The sequence below is a fragment of the Choloepus didactylus genome, chromosome 8 (genome assembly GCF_015220235.1).
Source record: "Choloepus didactylus isolate mChoDid1 chromosome 8, mChoDid1.pri, whole genome shotgun sequence".
Classification (NCBI taxonomy): Eukaryota; Metazoa; Chordata; class Mammalia; order Pilosa; family Megalonychidae; genus Choloepus; species Choloepus didactylus.
In genome coordinates, this window is record NC_051314.1 from 75,536,637 (window position 1) to 75,556,318 (window position 19,682).

Here is a 19,682-nt window from a genome sequence, read left to right on the forward strand (position 1 = left end):
TTTTTTTTTTAAGGTAAGTTTGTTTGCAAAAGTTTATCAGAAATGTCTTATATCAAAGAACTGCATAAAATAGTGCTTACCAACTTTTATGATGTATAATTTGTAGATATACTTATTTCCCAAGGCATGACTGTCAAAATTTGACAGTGACCCATGGTAAGAAATCACATGTTATATTGCAATCTGGTACACAAAAATACAATTATAAAAATTGTGGAAGAAGTTTCGTGAAACTGTATTTACCATTACTGCATTGAGTTTGCTCTGATTTTTTAGTCTGTCCTTTTTTTATGTTGATTCCATGCCCCACTAATGCATGTGAACTCACAGTTCAAAAAACATAGTCTTAAGGTATATGTCATTGAGTACAAGTTAACCTAATCATGAGGTGATGTTTGTATTGGTCTGTAGCTTAATTGGCTTAGTGTGGACTTTAATAATTGGAAAGACTGGGAAGATGATTCAGATGAAGACATGTCTAATTTTGACCGTTTCTCTGAGGTAAGTTCTTATAAATGCATTCCTACCCTTTCCACTCCCACCCCCTACTACCTTTATATATAGTCAATTTAATTTGGTTTTAAGCACCTACTGTTATGTAAGAAATGTGTTGTATTTTTAAGGCTATTCTGCAATAACAGCAAATAAGAATTTTGATGGTCATTTAATCCTGAAGTTTAGCATTGTTTCATGATTTAAACAAAATTAGAATTGGGTTCTAAAGTTGATGTATAAAGGTGAAAAATAAACCGTACAGTTGGTCAGTCCAACGTAGCTGGTTTTTGTTCAGGAATTGGAAGATTGCCTTGTTGGAGCCACAGATGCAGTAATTGGCTTGCATTCTGGGGGCCATGTAATATGAGAATAAACCTTAAAACCCTGACCAGAATCAAAATAATGGTGTGCAGGGGTAATTTTAGTTGTCAGAACAGTTTCGGCAAGCCTGTTTTCTAGGATATTTACCCCAGTACATTGTGCCATAGCCAGAGAAAAAGGCAGAATAAACCTTGTCAGATGTACCAGTGTAAAACTCATTAGAAAACAATAGATTGCAAATTGAAAATATACCCATGAAATCCATTTCTGATTGCAGTTTGAAATTTTTAACTGGGATTTATTTGTATTTCTCCTTCCAAAACTAAAAGAATTAAAGAACTAAGTTACTAGCTCCCTGTGTGCAACTGCTTATTTAACATCTCTCCTCACATGGCTCAGGCACGTTGATTTTAACAGGACTAAGGAGAGGATACTGTATTTGTGTGATTCTTCTCAAATGCACTTTTCCTTACTTTTACTGAAGTCACAGTACTGTACTTCCTATTCAGTGTGGCATTGACTACTGTCTTCGTTGTTGTGTTGTTTTTATCACCTGAATAGCTCTTGATTATGTTTGATTCTTTTATTTCTTCGCCGTTGTATCCTTAGCAGGTAGCATGGTGCTTTTGGCATCTTTTGAGCACATTTTTTCCTACTCAAAAATATTTTTTCAAAAAGGGTCAACAGTGTCTTTGGAGATAGGGAAACCTTTTTACTAGTTACTCATATTATTCATGATTAAATTGCTCAGATTTTTATACTGAGACATTTGACCTCGGTATCTTTTTAGGTCCCTTCTGCTTGTAAAATCTGGTAAGCTTATAATTTTGAAATCTTTGAATTTTTTAAAAAAACTCTATTTTGAAATAATTTTAAACTTACAGGACAATTGTGAAAAGAAGTCTTTGGATTTTGTTTGCAAAGTTGTACATGGTTCTGTAAAAAATTTTTTTCTAAGATTTAAGTATCACAGAAAAGTTTTAACTTAGAAGATAAGCCCCCTCCCCCCACCTGATAATAGTAGTTTAGTCTTTGGTTCTGTGTCTCTTCAAATAATACACTACTTACTTTATGATTAGAAACAACTAAATATGGGAAATTACTTACTTTATGGATGTGCTCTGAGTTGTTAGTCCCAGTTTATTGTAAGTATACAATGTATTAATGTATACATGGGTATTTTCCACTGTGTGTACTTCTTCTTTCAAGAATTATTTCCTGTTTTTAACTTAGATCCTGATGTTCAGCCTTCAATTCAATATTTAGACCGCGTATACGAACTAATTATCCCTAACGTCTTTATCATTTGTCAGTTCTTAGTATTTAAAACAATGATGAAAATAACATAATACACATACCACTTAGCTTACGATATAAAACTTGACAGCTACAAATGAATCCCATTCTTTACCTTAGCCATTAGAGGTAACTACTATTCAGAATTTTTAAAATTTCTTCATCATGCATAGATATTGGATGGATTTTAATAACTTCACTTTTTTTTGGTGAGAACTTAGTTTTAACTTCATTACAACTTTTCAGGATTTTATTGTAATTACCTATCATCTACTTTTTCCAGAAAGGAAGATGCTCAAGTTTATGCATTTTTCATTGGTGGAAATCTATGACAGTCTTAAGGTTTATTCTGGGACTTGCAACCTGATAATTAGGGCTTAATTTAACACCATTTTTAAACTAATTTTTACACTTCAAATAGATGATGAACAACATGGGTGGTGATGAGGATGTAGATTTACCAGAAGTAGATGGAGCAGATGATGTAAGTTTATAAATTCTTTTCTCTGTTTACATTAATAGTAAGAAACTGTATTTATAGGTTGTTATATTTAGGTTCAAGATTGCTTCCCCCCCCCCTTTGTTGTGTTTTTCCCCCTGAATTTAATAAGGAAAAGCAATTTTTAAAATGTGTTCATGGGCTATTCTTAAAGGGACCAGATTTCAAAAGAATCAGTACATAGACATATCACATACTCAATTGATTAACTCTTTAGGGGTTATTTAGACTTTCTCATTTAGACTAAGAATGAAAGTTAAATAGGTTATACAGCAGGACTAGATTATAATAAACAGATGAACATTGTGAATCTCTGAGAGGAGGATATACTAGACTATTTTTCTGAACATTTCCCTGACATCCTGGTTAATTTAACATCTTCCAAAAAATTGTTCAATACGGTTTGGAGAATACTTGGACTACTAACTCAATCTCTAGGGAATTAGAGTTCAGTGTTTTCTGTCAGTCTAGTGGTATTCATATTGAGCCATTTTTCCTCTTCCATTGACTGTCAAGAGAAGAGGGGGGGCCGTTTTGTACCAAGGTTCAATATGCTTGCTAGGGAAGGATTCCTCAAAGCATAAGCTAAATTCTTACCAAAGGCACACACCAGTTTTTACAGGAAGAGGGATCCTCAACTGTACATCCGTTTGTTTGCCTTAAGTAAACTTGACTCTTAAATCCAATGATTATCATCTTAGGCTACCACATGCTTTTGCTACTTTGTCAAAAGTAGTGTTTCTGCTTTACAAGGTAAACTGTTCACTTAGCAGAGGAATGTTTGATCAACCTTGTAACTTTTTTTCCCCTCTGCAGGATTCGCAAGACAGTGATGATGAAAGTAAGTGCCTTTATAAAAGTATATTTTCATAGTACTGTTTCATATGAAAAAAAATGACTTTCTTGGAGAGTCAACTTTGTCATTCTTGGAAGAAAAATGATATCTTTATGGCCTCTTAATAGCCAAAGCCAAAATTTTATTGGCTACATAAATAAGACAATTAATTTGCTAGAAAACTGTTTTTGGCTGCTTTTCCTATAATGCTTGGAAGGTTGGTAGATTCATTCTCTTGTATTTCCTACTAACTTTTTAAAATCCTTTCAGAAATGCCAGATCTGGAGTAAGGAATATTGTCATCGGGATTTTGAGAAAGAAAAATAACTTCTGCAAGATTTCATGATTGAGAGAATTCCTGAGTTTATAGCTCTAAAGGCAGATGCTGTATTTGCCTCCTTTAACCCATTTTTTCAACCTGTTTGTTTTTTTAAAGGCTTCACTAAGGGTTGATATGTACCATTGTATGGGGCAATTTTAAGTCGGCTAAGGCAATAACCTTATGCATGAATATTTCCCAGACTTCCATGAAGCTGTTGAGGTCCTAGGCAGTTGATACAGCAATTGTAATAAATAAAAACATTTCACCTGTCTCCTTTCTTCATAACATAGATACTGACACGTTAGGAAGCTCTCAGCTAAGAGAAAGATAACTAAATTTTAGATTTTAGAACATGGACTCAAAGTGGCTGAAACAAATTGTCTGATACCTTGAACTGTTAACCTAGTGTTCCTCTGGTGTATCCTTCAGGACTGTTCCATTAAAAATTTTATTTTTCAAAAAATGACTTCACATTGTATGTAAGTGATCACTTGTCAGTGTTCCAAGATGTATCTTAGCTAAAACTAGTGAATGCCCTAACTTAGATGGTTTCTGAAGCCTGTACATTTGGTATTGTTTAACCCTTAGGCTTTTACATCTCTTAGCACGGAGGACGAAGAAAGGCTGTACATTGTTGCTTGAGAGTCTGTACATTTAGACCAAATTTGTATTTGCAGTGTCAGTATGGCAAATGAGTGAAAAAATGTTTAATACACTATTGGGTTTTTTTATTTCTTTTTTTTGATTCAGCTTATACCAGGGCTGAAAAGCCTCAATTTGTGTTCTTGACAGTGGGAATTTTTTTTAATGTCTACATTCTTTCTAATAAACTGTTGGAAGACTTCTTGGCTGTCTTTCTAAGTGTCTGGTTTACTGTAATTTCATGTATTATTACCATTTACTGGAATGGAGTTTTTATTTTTACTTGAGGAAGAATTTGGGAATACTCGTGTTTGAAAAGAGGCTTGCTGTAATGTTCACAGGAAGTCTTTCTAAAGTGGATCTGTACTAGGAAATTGTAGATGCACTTTGCAGCAGTTGGAAAAGAAAGTGTTGTGATTTGACTGAAATAAAAGTAAATGTGTTTGTTGTCCTCCACTAAATCTTTGAGCTTCTACATTTTCATGGTTTTTGTTCCCTGCAGCTTCTATATTTTGTCATAGCATAGAAATGCTTTGTATTTCAACCCTTCTTTATTTCAGATGTTTAAGGACCTGTATTCCAAGCAGGTGATGGCTGTTGGCCTAGAGAGCTCATAGAGTAAGGCTGAGGTGGGTTGGGGTGGGGTGGGGAGTGGCTAACATTAAAAAGCAAAAAACTGTATAGGAGGTGCAGTAATAGATGTGCAGAGTATTATGGGGATTTAGAGAGAAAAACAAAACTTTCCTTCCCCTGCTTGGTGTATCGCTGGCATTCAAAACCATTTTCTTGAAATGCTCCAACTGGAAACTCTAGGCAGTCATCATTTGCTATTTATGTTATGTTACAGAAATAGTTTGGGGTCTGATCCTACTAAAGGAATACAATTTCTTCAAATCCCTAGATTTTTCCATATTTGAAGGTACACTTAAACTGCTACACTTTTTTAAACTCTGTCTCCCTTGCAGCATGACTGATGTGTAATGTCTAACTTAGCTTTAGAGGAAAAACATTGCAAAACCCTTGTTTCATTCTCTTGGAAAGAAAAAATTTTTTATGTCAGTTTCTGGAAATTAAGATTTGTTATGGACTCATGGCTTACTGACAGTTAAGCTTATGGCATTAAAAGTATTTTATTCTAAGATTTCTTAAATATTTTAAAAAATCTGTTTGGTTTCAAATATTTAAATGGGATTTATTTCATTAGCTCTTATTGCTGTCAGTCACTTACCAAGCTTTGTACATGGTCTCTGACTCTTAACTTAAGCTTCTTTTCACATTTCCTGCCAAAAGATGAATTCACAGGCCAAAACTTCAGGAGACATTTGTCCTTGTATCTCAGATTTGAAGCATGATTTTACTATTGCTTTAAAAGAACTTAATTATTGAGGAGATCATCACTTTGGGTGGTTTTGTAGTTCAAATTAATGGAGACAGCATTTGGTAGTCCTTAAAGGTTGTCTTATTTTGAGATGTGATGTGGAAATGTGGTATATCAGTTTCTAAATTCTGAAGCTAACTCTTAAGGGATGGGGAGAGTAGAAAGTAGTAACAGCTCAAAGATTTCATCTGCCATTTTATTTGTGGACTAGATAGTTTTTTTCTGTTCAGCAAAAATTATTTTGACAGATTAAAAAAGTAATAATGAACTTTATGTGTATCCTAGGATCATCAACCAAATTACCATACTCTTATGGTTGGCCCACCCAGCATTGTAGGAGAGGAGAGAGGAGAGAGGAGCAGGCCACCCACGAACCTTGAGAACATCTGGTAGCTGTGGTGGAGGGAATTTGGAGAGATACAAAACTAGGGTGGTTTGGGAAGACTTAACAGTTGTATCTTAAGTTCAAGCTAGCAAGCCTGTGCAAATGAGAGGATGTGTCTTACAGTGCAATTAAAATGGAGCTTTAGGGGGTTGGGAAAGTCAGCCATAGGAGGAAGACTGAATTTTGAATACTTAAGATTAGTTCTAGGCTTTACTTTCTAAGGTCTCCTTTTAAAACAGTAAATTACTTTTTCATATATATTTAATTAACCACATATTATATGTTGAATATCTTCATACTGGAGGAGTGCAAGGTGATCTGTCACCATTAAATCTGTATCCCTTAGCACAGTACCTGATATGTAGTACCTGCCTTGTTGAATGAATGCATTTCAGAAATTATTGTCATATTGTGGGTAATGTTTTGGGGGTGGGTCTGGAGGTAAGGCAGCAAGGAGTGAACTGTAAAGCTGCTTCCTGTACAACTAACAGCTTTCAACCATTGTTCTTTATCTGTCCTCACAACTAGCCTTCTAACTAGTTCCTTTCTTAATTTGGATGGCTCAGAGGTTCTCAAACTATCAGAATCATGGGGTTCTTTGTGATAATGTGGATTTCTATGTCCCAACACTGAGAATAGAGCTTTAGTAGGTTTATGTGGGGCTGAGGGATTTGCAGTGTGGTTTCTGGACTAGCAGCATCTGTTTAAAGGCTATTCAGGTAATTCTCATGTGTGCTCAAGTTTGACTACCACACTTTCAGACTTAAAAAGCAAAATTCTGATTCAGTTGGTAGTTTTGCAAAATTAGTGTCAACCAGTAGAAATTGGTGAAGGAAATGTACCGGCTGTAATGGTAGCTGCTAGCCACATTAGGGCAATATTGAGCTTGTGAAATCTTGGCTAGTGCAATTGACAAATTATTGAATTAAAACAACCTCTGAAGGCTACTGGCTACAATATTGAAACAATGAAACAATTCATTAATCAAATTCTTACCAGCTTAAGGTGACATGGGGAAAACTAAGCATGATATAAAACTACAAAGGAAAAGATTAACAAATTTGACATTAAAATTTACACATTAGACAAAATAGAAAAAATGTTTACAGCGTATTTAACAAAACATTTGAAGAGCACTTTGGCAAACCAATAGAAAAATATGGCAGAAGATAGAAATAGGCAATATATGAAAGGAATAAGTGGGCAATAAGCATGAAAATATTCCGTCTTGGTAACGATTAGGGAAATGCAAATCAATAATGAAATTTCATATATTAGCTGCATTAAAAACTTGGCAAATGTTTTGAGAACCTGGTAAAGTAGCAAGATGTTTTTAGAAGGCAATTTAGCAAAATCTCATACAATTGAGCAAATATTTCTAGGAACCTATGTTGAAATACTGGAAGATGCACACTATGTTGCATACAAGGGATTTCTTTTTCATTTGGCATTACACATAATAGCCATTCAAAGCAACCTAAGTTGTACGTTTTTATGGCATAATATGCTGTCGTAATAAAGTAGACAAATGTGGACAGTTCTCCAAAGCATATTAAATAAAACTTTTTTAAGTGCTCTATAATGTGCTTCCATTGAATTTTTTAAAATGGGAATGTATACATTAAATGTATATGAAACGGTTAGTGAATGGGATACATGCAAAACGATTCTCAGGGAGAGGGTCTCGGGGGGTAGTGGTGAAAAGATTGATAATCCTGTACATCTAGAATGTATTCATGCATGTATAATAAAGGGGAGAGGAACAAAAACACCCCAAGATTGTCAGAAAAGTACTGGATTTTTTAGGTAGAATAATTGAGGGTGGTAAAGTTGGGAATGACTGGGAGTAGGATGCTTAAATGAAATGTGAATGTGAAAGTATTTGGAATTGAGGTGGAAGAACTCTGAAGTTGGAGTATTAAATAGATTATATTCATGGAATTTAAAATCACCCAAGATGATTGTCAAGAAATGTGGAGACAGACATTGCCCCAATTACCAGAGTACTGGGAAAATGTGGGGCTAAAGTAGATGACATTTGTTTGGAAGGACCCTTAAGGCCTATCTTAACCCAAGGCAATCATGTTTTGTTTGTTTTATTTTAGACAGTGTTATAAAGTTAACAACTTATCTGATTTCAGAAGACAAGAGAAAGGACTTGGCTGAGGGCAAACAATGTTAGCAAAGGAAAAAGCTCATAATGTCAGCATAACCTCGTCGTGGAGGAGTAGCTCTGTATACCCATTTCAGTGACATTGAAAACATTTAGTATTGCAATGCATTTAGTATTGCAGTGTTATTCAACAATTTGATGAATAACCCAGGTGTCTGAGAAAAGTTAAATTATTTGATAGTTTACTAACGGCAAAGAAATATGTGATACATTTTAAAAGGTGACAAAGCTTCTGTTACCTAGAAACTGAAAATCTTATCTTTGCAATCTTGATTAAATGGTCAGTTGTAAATGTGTTTGATGATTAATGAAACTAATTTGACCAAGAACAAGAGATACAAAACCAAAATTGTCAAGTGTTTCTTGAAAAGGGGGAAAGCGCCTTTGTTTCAATATAAAATTTTGCTTTTCCTTCAAGTCAGAAACAATTTGGGCTTCAGTTAGGGGTAACTGGCTCACAAATGATTACTTAAGGCTGAATGCTTTTTCTTTACTTTGGTTCCTCCACCCCACCCCCTTTTATGCAACTGTTGCTTTCTAGAATTAATTTAAAATAATCCAAAACAGTATTTGCCCTTTATTAATTTTTTGAGGGCCTTATATCAGACACTGCCCACCCAGTGTATGAGATGCACAAACTGATGAGTGAATTGGAAGGATCTTAACACTAGGTTAATAGTAAAAATTACAGTATGTATGTGTGTGTGTGTATATGTATATGGATATGTGCCAGACCAGGCATCATTCTAAATGCTTCTTTCATACATTAATCTACTTAATCCTCAGAACGACCTTTTGAGATTATCTCCATTTTATTATCCCCATTTTATAGATGAGGAAACTTATGTACAAAGAGATAAAATAATTCCCCAGTGACACAACCTAGTAAGTGGCAAAGACAAGATTTTTTAACGCTGACTAGCTCCAGTGTTGATGCTTAAGGAGTATTAGTCCTATAGAAACTTGAGCTCTAGTAGCTGAGGGAGGTAAGTGAAATACATGGGGTTTCCTAACTAGGATGTTGCAGTATAATATTGGAAAGAGCATAGTCGGGGAGTCAAAAATTGTATATCCTGTGTTTTGAGTCAGCCCCCTGAAATTTCTCTTAAATCCAGTTTTATTGAGATACATTCACGTGCCATACAATCATCAAAGTGTACAATCAGTTCACAGTACCATCATATAATGATGCATTCATCAAATTTTTGAATATTTTCATTACTCCAAGAAAATAAGAATAAAAACAAAAGTAAAAAAGAACACCCAAAACATCCCATCCTCTCCTTGTATTCATTTAATTTTTGTCCCCATTTTTCTACTAATCTGTCCATACACTGGATAAAGGGAATGTGAGCCACAAGGTTTTCATAATCATGGTCACACCATGTAAGCTATAGTTTATTCAATCGTCTTCAAGAGTCAAGGCTTCAGGGTCGCAGTTGAACAGTTTCAGGTACTTCCTTCGAGCTATTCCAATACACTAAAAACTAAAAAGAACTATGTAACGCATAAGAATAACCTCCAGAATGACCTCTCAACACAATTTGTGGCTGAAATCTCTCAGCCACAAACTATTTTGTTTCATTTCTCTTCTCCCTTTTGGTCAAGAAGGGTTTCTCAGTTTGAAATTACTTTTAACCCACCCCACCACTGAATGAATACCTAGTTGCTAAACTCAATTGGTTCATTTCAGCCCTTATTTTATAGGATTTTTATGTGATACACACTGGCGACTACTTTCTCTTTGACATTGTCTTCCTTTGGTTCTTAGCACTCATTTCTTGCTTCTCATTCCTCTGCTCCTTACTTAAACGGTTTCTTTTTCTCTACCCTGCTCCTTACATGTTGGTGTTTTCTTGGGTTCTTCCCTTTTTAAAGGCAAAATTACAGCTGCATGTTTTGGGGTTTTCTTTTTTTTTCTTTTGCCACTTATAGCTTTAATATCAAACACAGATGTCATAGTTCACAAACTTGGCATTCTCTTCCCATCTTAAGCCTCTGATAGCTCCCCACTGCCAAACAGGCGTTTCATACTTTTTCACAACCGTGGGGAAAATTATGGGAAACTGATTGCTGGTGGGAGAAAGTCTAAGGACATATTCCCAAGCTGCACTACTCCATATATCCGTTTGTTCTAATAGGAAAATTAAGGGTCCCTCCTCCAAATCTCTCATGGTAAAAAATATAGAAAAAGATGCCCTCTTTATTCTGTGATTTTCCATACTCAAGGAACATACGCACACATGTACCCCTGCTAGCACTCTGAGATCTGCCTCCTGCTTCTCACTCTACACCCTTTAACCCCCTCTCCCTTTCTCACTTCCATCCAGATTACCTGAAGCTCCACAAAAGAACGTGCTGTTTCATGCAAACGAGTGCTTGGAATAAACGCTTTCTACTTTACCCTAGGAATTTCTACTCACACCTTCTAACTGAAGTCAATCAGCCTCCTCGTGTGGCAATTCCCTCACACCTCTAGGTGATGCAAATCATCTCTTTCTTTGTGCCCTCACTTTACCCTACACTAATTACCTTTGTCTCCTCAATGTCTAGCACACATCTACTAAATGACTGGCTCCATTAATTTCCTTAATTTACAGAGTTAAATGATAAAGATCCTGCCTGGGTTCCTAACCTGCTAAGCAGCCTGGAAAATTCCAATCTCATTCCTGAGAAAGGGAGAAGGTGGTTTGACTCTAGAAAAGTCTCCGGACTTCGCCAAGGTCACCCTCAGTGGGGCTTCACAACGATATCACTTCCTTCACCGCCACCCCTGTGACTGTCACCAGCTCAAGCTCCTATCCAAGGAGAGTACAAGGACACCCAAAGACAGCTCACGTGCTTCCCAGCAGGAACCCCGCCCCTTACTAAACGTAGTTCCGCCCAGTACGCTCTCCAACTGACATCCCTAAGGTCCAATTATGTTTCGTAGCTCCGAGGGTTGCACCTGACCTGAGAAAGTCCAATGAAAAAAAGGAATTTCAGATTAGCACCAGTTTTGCCCAATGGGTGAGAAGATGAGCGTTTATTCCCCTATGGAAGCAGTGCTGAGAGTGATGAGCAGCAACTTCATCCAATGGACATGCCTACGGCAGAATCGGCCTCGCCCTAACTGCACGGGAGTTGGCGGCGAGGAAAACTGCGGCGCTCAGTCTCCATCCATACTGCGCCATGTTGGGGCTTGTGGGTCGTGTGGCCTCTGCCTCGGCCTCGGGGGCGTTGCGGGGACTCAGCCCTTCCACATCCCTACCCCAAGCCCAGCTCTTGGTGCGGGCCGCCCCGACAGCGCTCCAGCCTGGTAAGTGCCTCCCTGTAGGAGCTGGGCTTATTTTTGCCGCCTCATGACCTTGAGCTGGGGGCCGATTGTCACTGGGGCCTAAGGAATCCGTGGCGTTAGAAGGACGCCGGGGGCACCACTCTGCCGCCTTAACAGTTGCTCTAGAAGGCTTTCCGCCATCTAACTCCGTCCCGTTTTGAGAAAGGGGAGGCTCGTTGACATTTCCATAGAATGGGGGCACCGAGCTCTAGAATAGTGGGTTTTGTGCATGAGGATGGGAGGGCAGTACGGGCGCTTTCTCTGGATACGCCTTCCGTGCAAGCGGAAGGAGGCCCGGCTTGGGCCGAATCCGCCTCTTCTCGTGGCATAAGAATCAGTCTTCTGATGACCCTTAACCGTACTGACCCCCGCTCTTTCCAATATCTTTTTGACTGTTAGCGAGAGACTATGCGGCGCAAACATCCCCTTCGCCAAAGGCAGGCGCGGCCTCCGCCGGGCGCATTGTGGCGGTCATTGGTGCAGTGGTGGACGTCCAGTTTGATGAGGGCCTGCCACCCATTCTAAATGCCCTGGAAGTTCAAGGCAGGGAGACCAGGCTGGTTTTGGAGGTGGCCCAGCATTTGGGTAAGTAGAACTTGTCAGGAATAGTAAAAAACTTATTCGGTTCTTAAATCAGACTGTCTCCTTTCAATGATGATTTTATTAAAATGACTTTCGTTCTTCTGAGTTTGCTGAAGCCACGAGTAGTTTCTGAGAAGGAGTCTTGGCTGACTTAGGTCAACCATGCCAGCCACTCTTGATTAAATATAATGAAGCCAGTTTGTTCTTATGTCAGTGCTTTCATCTGACAGGTGAGAGCACAGTGAGGACCATTGCCATGGATGGTACTGAAGGCTTGGTTAGAGGTCAGAAAGTCCTGGATTCTGGTGCACCAATCAAAATTCCTGTTGGTCCTGAGACCTTGGGCAGAATCATGAATGTCATTGGAGAACCTATTGATGAGAGAGGTCCCATCAAAACCAAACAGTAAGTATCTCTGCTGCACCTACAAAGGGACTGCTTTTTCTTGCAGTTTTATATATTAAGGTGACACTTTGTAGTATAACAGAATTTTTCTGCAGAGAATACTGACAAGACCAATACATTCAGGTATTATAATCACACAGTGCTGCTTCTTCCAAGGAAGTTAAGGATGTGGGAAGTTCTAATTTAACAGAAACTTGCTACTTAGGACTCCAGTTGATTATGTAAGTGGGCTATAGTACCAAATGGTCAGATTGTGAGGTCTACAAAACTTGCAGGTTTTTGTATTTTCCTTTGGTATGTGAAAAAATAGGTTAGGGCTCAGTAAAAGGGGAAACTTAGTGACAGTTAAGCTTGTCAGGGAGTGGGAGTTTTGTTTCCTGAGATAATGGAGTCCCCTTATTGCAGAAAGTCAGATTAAAAGCTGGGTGACAACTTGTTTTGAATGTTATATGAAAGGGGAGGTGAGAGTGTGAGGTGAGAGGCTTGGGACTTGAGAGCATTTGAGTTTAAGACTATTCAGTTGCTTTCAACAAAGTGAAGAGACACATCTACCTTTACAGATTTGCTGCTATTCATGCTGAGGCTCCTGAGTTCGTGGAGATGAGTGTTGAGCAGGAAATTCTGGTTACTGGCATCAAGGTTGTGGATCTGCTAGCTCCCTATGCCAAGGGTGGCAAGATTGGTAAGTTTAGTGGTGGGTACATATTTTCCAAACCTAATGTGGGAAAAAATTATATCTTGGGTATTGAGACTTCCCTTGCTGATGAGTAGCTTCTGACTTTCGTTCTTTTGAGTTTGCTGAAGCCAGATGCCATTCCTGAGAAGGAAAAAGTTGGGGGGGGGGCAACATATATATATATTTTAAGCTTGCTTCTTTGGGAATGTAGAAGTCCTACATATTCTTTCTTCTCAATCTCGGGCAGGACTCTTTGGTGGTGCTGGAGTTGGTAAGACAGTACTGATCATGGAGTTAATCAACAACGTTGCCAAAGCCCATGGTGGCTACTCTGTGTTTGCTGGTGTTGGTGAGAGGACCCGGGAGGGCAATGACTTGTACCATGAAATGATTGAGTCTGGTGTTATCAACTTAAAAGATGCTACCTCCAAGGTGAGCACTGAGCTGATGCACACATAATAGTTCTGCCAGGAAATTGTTGCAGTTGTTAGTAGTGCCAGTCAGGAAGTGATGTTTTGTTTCAGCAATGTTTAGTGTCCCAGAAGCTACAAAGGAAATTCCTGTCAGTATTGCTTACCCTCCCCGAGTTTTTACATTAATGCACATTTTCTTTGCTTTTTGATGTTAGATTACATTTCCAGACTTTCTTTTTGGTAGATAGTCCCATCATTTGAAAGCTAATTTTTGGGGGGAAGGTTGAAGTGGTTCATATGTCTCAGGTAACCCTATTTTGTGCCTTTTTCACTTACAGATACTTATTTCTTTACTACTGTAGGAATTTTGCGTCAGTAATATAAGAAATTATCTTTTGCGTTATTTTGAACTGTGTCACTAATAGGGAAAATAAATTTGAGACCAAAAACGGTGGCATTTTCTGAGAAGGAGAGTTGGTGGCGGTTTCTCTTTGATTTGGGGATCTTGGGCATGTGGCTTCTGTACTCTGCTGGGTTGTCTGAGTTGTGTATTGCTACCACAGGTAGCACTGGTGTATGGTCAAATGAATGAACCACCTGGTGCCCGTGCCCGGGTAGCTCTGACTGGACTGACTGTAGCTGAATACTTCAGAGATCAAGAAGGTCAAGATGTACTGCTGTTCATTGATAACATCTTTCGCTTCACCCAGGCTGGCTCAGAGGTAAGAGGGAAGTCTTGAGAGGACATGGTTCAGTTGATTTTTCAATGGAATGACACGATTAAGGCTAAAGATACAACATTTAAAGATCTTTGTCCTTTTTTTTATTATTTTTATTTTTATTTTTTTTAATTTTTATTTTTAGGTGTCTGCCTTATTGGGCAGAATCCCCTCTGCTGTGGGCTATCAGCCTACCCTGGCCACTGACATGGGTACCATGCAGGAAAGAATTACCACCACCAAGAAGGGATCTATCACCTCTGTACAGGTAAGAAAAGTGAGATGGATGAAGGTCTGAGGTGTATAAAGACATGTAAAGAGACATAAAACCTAGTTGCTTGAATCTCAAATTTTTTTTTTAATGTGGGGTTCATGAGCTTCCTGAACTAATGTGCAGCATTCTGTATATGTGTATCAAAGATCTTAAAAGTAAAACACTCTTCTAAAGCAATTGAAGGTATACATGTAAATATAGGTCATAAAAGCAGTGGCTTCTAGCCTGAAGGGAGTCTGTCTGGAGCTGTGTGGAAACAGCATTAAATGTATACTGGATTAATGTATTGCACATTTTCAAATGTTTATAGACAGTGTAGATAGTAAAATTATCTTTAAAATGAGACTAAATTTTTCATAATCAACTATTATTCTGGTGGTACAAGAGGTTTTTTGCTTTTTAACTTTAGAAGAGAGTGCTATTTGTTATAGAGTTAAAATATAGGATGGCTAAAAGGAGTGACTGATAATTCTTCCATCATAGTTTAGAGAGGCCAGATAATATACCAGTTCACTCAGCAGGTGGTAGGGGCCGTGAGAAGGCTCCTTTGAGGTGGATTCTTGAATGCTAAGAAGATGGACTGAGATGATGGAGTTACCAGAAAGAGGGATGGCTTAAGTAGAATTATTTTGGTTCCTGCTGCTGTTCATAGGTTCTTGACTCACTTTAGGCTATCTATGTGCCTGCGGATGACTTGACTGACCCTGCACCTGCCACTACCTTTGCCCATTTGGATGCTACCACTGTACTGTCCCGTGCTATTGCTGAGCTGGGCATCTATCCAGCTGTGGATCCTCTAGACTCCACCTCTCGCATCATGGATCCCAACATTGTTGGCAGTGAACATTATGATGTTGCCCGTGGGGTGCAAAAGATCTTACAGGTGAGTATTTCTATGTGAGATCAGTGTCCATAAAGTCATAAAGGAGGGAATTGAGGGGCTGTATTAGTACCAGATCTTTGCTCGTGATTTCTGTGATTTGCTTGGGGCAAGGAAAGATGAGACTAACAGTTACTAGTGAGCGCTAATGAGGTCTCTTGGGTTTCCTGGGGATTAGTGTTTGGAATCCAGGTTTTTCTAATAGTACCAGACATAGGAATAGAGAGAACTGAGGGCCCTCATGACCCTGAGAATTTAACTTCTCTGTTAACTTGTGCCACAAGCAGTGAGGTGTAAGGTACTAAAATGCTTTGTACAGAGCTCAGTGGCGAATGTAAAATGGCATATTAACTCCATAATTTTTGTCCATATTGAAAGTGAATATTGCCTCAAGCCTCTTTTATCTTGTTTTTCCATAGGACTACAAATCCCTTCAGGACATCATTGCAATCTTGGGTATGGATGAACTTTCTGAGGAAGACAAGTTGACTGTGTCCCGTGCACGGAAAATACAGCGTTTCTTGTCTCAGCCATTCCAGGTTGCTGAGGTTTTCACTGGTCATTTGGGGAAGCTGGTACCTCTGAAAGAGACCATCAAAGGATTCCAGCAGATTTTGGCAGGTGAGATTTCGAATACAAAGCTTTATATACAGTGGAAGAGATGCTGAAATCTCTTGAATGCTCTCTGTGCTGTGCTCCCATTCTAACATTCATTAAGCAATATATAAGTATACTGTACCCAGATAACAGGTTTTTTTTTATTTAAAAAAGAAGCTGTTTCCCATCAATTTTGTTTGAAAATACTCATCATTTCTGATACTCTTTTACATTATTTGATTCCCTAGCTCCCTTTAATATATCATCTGACATTTAATGAGTGCTTTCAGTGCTACTTACTCTTCTAAATGAATTGCAACAGCCTTATAAGGAAGATAGGGAAGGCACTATTCTGTTTTACACATGAGGAAACACCGAAGCTAGATGTTTAAAATAACCTGTTCCAGTGTCAGCTCGCTAAAGTGGAAAGCAAGAATTTGGACCCAGGTCATTTGACTCTAGACCATCTGTTCTTAATACCCACTATGTCATGCCTCCTTGTGAATTTGATTTGTGAGCAAATTTATGAAAAGATTTCTTAGGTGACATGAATTCACTCATTCTGACTGGTGGCCTCAAGGGCTGAGGTTAATATATATACTACAGAAAGCTGATATCCTACTCACTAGCTGGATTTTCCCCCCTATTTAGGTGACTATGACCATCTCCCGGAACAGGCCTTCTATATGGTGGGCCCCATTGAAGAGGCTGTGGCAAAAGCGGATAAACTGGCTGAAGAGCATTCGTGAGGGGTCCTTTTGGCAAATTAAACACTTGTCCACCTTGCTGTACCATCTCCTTGCCCCAAATCCAGAAGGCTTCAGTTTTCTGTGTAGGCCACACAAGAGCCTTGATTGAAGATGTGTTCTGTCTGAAGAGTATTTAAGATTTTCAATAAAATATACATCCCTAAGGATTTGTCTGCTTTTCTGGGAGATACATAGACTAAACACTCAACTATTTCCTTTTCTTTGATTCTGACAACAAAGCCAACACTGAAGTTTTTGAGAATGGGAGTGGTCACAAGAAACAGTTTAGCATAGACTAGGCCATGTATGTTTGAACTGGGTTCACCAGGAGAGAATAACCATTTCCATGGATTGATGGACAACTGAGTTTTGTGAGGGATTTCCTGTGGGTAATGTGATTTTAATAGTAGGGACTTAGTTTTGTCCCTTTATAGCATTTGTTCAAAGCAAATTGATTTTTTTGTCTGAAATATTCCATTGTCCCTGTTTGGTAAGCAAAGATTGATGGGATTTTTGAGAAGAAATGAGTGTTTAGAGGTTACTACTATTCCAAAACAAGTTTGGGGTTAGTGAGTTAAATGAATTAAACTTACTATACGGTGAGGCACGTTTTGAGAGTAGTACTGATCTGTTTAAAAATGAGTCGAGCTTCCCACTTTTTACCTAATCTTAATTTCTTCAAAAAGTCTTATTACTACCTCTTGATTTATATTTTAAGCATGCCTAAACTTGTATGTTTGTGATTCCTTGAGGCTGTGTAAAGGGGTACAAAATATCTTGAGGCCTAGCCTGAGCTTTGCTAAGATCCCCTATTAAAGTTCTAGAAAGAGACAGTAATCTATTACAGGGAAAAAGCAATTTTCAGGGTTACCGGGCTTGGGATTCTGAACTAAATAATGGGATTAGGTCTGTTCCCCTTCACTTTAGTCCACTGAGAGGTGCAGGCTCGGAAGGAACACACCCACCATTTCAATTTATAACAAGTGCTTGCTGTGTGGTAAGGTCAAATTTGGGACCCTCCCAGTGTTCTTTGGCGTTCAAAGACTTCTTACTGCCCTCTGGTGGGAGGAGTGGAGATTAGCAAGTGCTGATCTCACCATTTTGAAATCCATGAAGGCCATTTGCTGGGATGTCCTCAGCTAATGACTGTTTACAAACCAGCTGGGGCTTTTGTCCTGAGGAGGAGCCTACAGATATAAGCTCCACCCCCTGAGGTATTCAAGCTCTGCCTGGATGGGAACAGGGCGGGGACAAGCCAAGCTCCCAATTCAGAGGCCCCTGGGGGCTGAAGGTTGGGGAGGGGCCTTGGAAGGGGTGCCAGGGGTGGAGTTAGGGCCTCCAAGCTTCCTCCTGTCTGCCTATGACGTGCTTGGCACCAGTCTCTCCTGTGTCATGATCTGGACAGAAGGTGGAGCCCCTGAGTCGCCTGTGCCTGGGTGTTTGCTCCTGGAAAAGTATGGATTTTATGAAATGCTGAGTTATGGAGGTGGGGGCACTTCCTCTAGGTCCTGACTCTGGACTCAGGGTATGGGTCAGCCCTTTCTGCTTTGTTTTCCCAAATCACCCAGAAGCAGACAAGGGAACTGTGATCCTAAAGGTCATTTGCATCCCTTCACCACTTCCCCCTACACGTTCACATCCCTCTGCACTTATCAAGAACGTTCACTATGGCTGCAACTATTTATTTCCTTCCCCCTTTACCTCCCTTTTTTTCAGCCACACCACTGGAGTGTCAACACAGTTCTAACCCTCCTCCATATTTCTCCTGGTTGGCCCTGTCCTCGCCTCCTCCTCCCTCCTCCACCCAGAGAAAGCCCCGCCCCCCGCCCCCCCCCCCCAGTCTGTCACAGGGACATCACCCTACAGCAGTTCAGGCTGTGGTTCGCAGGAAGCACACATTGGCTTTTTTATTCTTGCTAGTTCTCAGCTCAGTTTGGGAGGATCTAACGCCAGCCTTCACGTGAAGAGGGGCCCAAGGACAGTGAGGAGCAGGGTGGTCTCAGTCCTGGAGCCGGACCAGCCTGACATGGGTGAGTATGGGGACCAGCCCCTGGGAAGTCCTGAGGGATGCCTAGCTCCCTCCCTGGCTGACTCAGCAGGGGTGGGGCCTAACTTTTGCTCTTTTCGGGGGTGAAGGAGGGGAAACGGGGCTATAGGGGACAGAGGGCTCAGCTAGCAAGGCTGCCAACCATGGGATACTCCGTGTAGGCAAGCTTGAGCTCCAAGGAAAGGGCTCAGAGGACTGCCCCTTGCTCCTCTGCATTTATGCTGCTGAGATTCTAAGTAATATTTTACTGTATTCACTGCTAGCTTCCTCCCCAAAAGTAAAGCCCATTTTCGGTCTTGTCCCAAGGTGTCTAAGGTGCCTCCCCTTCCCCCAATTTTCTCCAGGGCCTTTTAAGTCCCTGACTTCTCTCCTCCCCCACCAGACCGCGCCAGGTGGGGGCTGCACTGAGCAGCTGCTTCCTGTTGCCCCAGAGGTTGCAGCAAAGGTGGTGGTGGTTGGAGGAAAATCGAACTAGTATAAAGCCGATTCTCACGGTCTCCAATCAGCCTCACTAGGGCTGCTTTTGGTGGCTCCTCACACTCCTATCTGCGAAGTCACTGAGTGAGAGGTAGGACTGAGGCTGAGAGGACTCGGAGGTCTTTGTCCTCGTGGCTTCCTGATTCCAGAGGCTTTTAAACTTGGGAAGTGTTGGGGGAAGGCGGCTATGCCTTTCCACAC

General features: G+C 39.7%; 3 protein-coding genes and 2 non-coding genes across 8 annotated transcripts in view; all 5 read left to right on the forward strand.

The window, feature by feature from the left end:
- The window catches only part of PTGES3 (prostaglandin E synthase 3), a 25,906-nt gene extending 21,035 nt beyond the window's left edge, over positions 1–4,871 (forward strand). Inside the window, exons 5-8 of the mRNA XM_037847388.1 lie at positions 412–501; positions 2,534–2,596; positions 3,428–3,452; positions 3,717–4,871. Of these exons, the coding sequence (XP_037703316.1) occupies positions 412–501; positions 2,534–2,596; positions 3,428–3,452; positions 3,717–3,736 (198 nt within the window). The 3' untranslated portion in view covers positions 3,737–4,871. The remainder of the gene's footprint in view (positions 1–411; positions 502–2,533; positions 2,597–3,427; positions 3,453–3,716) is intronic.
- A 6,611-nt stretch (positions 4,872–11,482) lies between these two features.
- ATP5F1B (ATP synthase F1 subunit beta) lies at positions 11,483–17,124 on the forward strand. The gene is made up of 10 exons (XM_037847975.1): positions 11,483–11,644; positions 12,062–12,247; positions 12,475–12,649; positions 13,210–13,331; positions 13,573–13,757; positions 14,302–14,460; positions 14,603–14,725; positions 15,402–15,614; positions 16,031–16,232; positions 16,860–17,124. Exons 1-10 carry the CDS (start codon positions 11,518–11,520, stop codon positions 16,955–16,957), a joined length of 1,590 nt encoding a protein of 529 aa, XP_037703903.1. The 5' UTR covers positions 11,483–11,517; the 3' UTR covers positions 16,958–17,124.
- On the forward strand, positions 12,308–12,382 carry LOC119543541. The gene has a single exon (XR_005218610.1). It is a non-coding gene; the product is annotated as a small nucleolar RNA SNORD59 (small nucleolar RNA).
- Positions 13,405–13,475, forward strand: LOC119543540. The gene has a single exon (XR_005218609.1). It is a non-coding gene; the product is annotated as a small nucleolar RNA SNORD59 (small nucleolar RNA).
- Positions 17,125–18,826: 1,702 nt separating the features above from the next.
- BAZ2A (bromodomain adjacent to zinc finger domain 2A) overlaps positions 18,827–19,682 on the forward strand; it is a 32,650-nt gene continuing 31,794 nt past the window's right edge. For 3 of the 4 annotated variants that reach the window (XR_005218601.1, XM_037848390.1, XM_037848393.1), the window contains exon 1: positions 18,827–18,987. Coding sequence is in view for 2 of the 4 variants with exons in the window: in XM_037848393.1 (XP_037704321.1) it covers positions 18,984–18,987 (4 nt within the window). In the remaining 2 variants the exon portion in view is untranslated. The remainder of the gene's footprint in view (positions 18,988–19,682) is intronic. The other variant, XM_037848388.1, reaches the window with a different exon arrangement.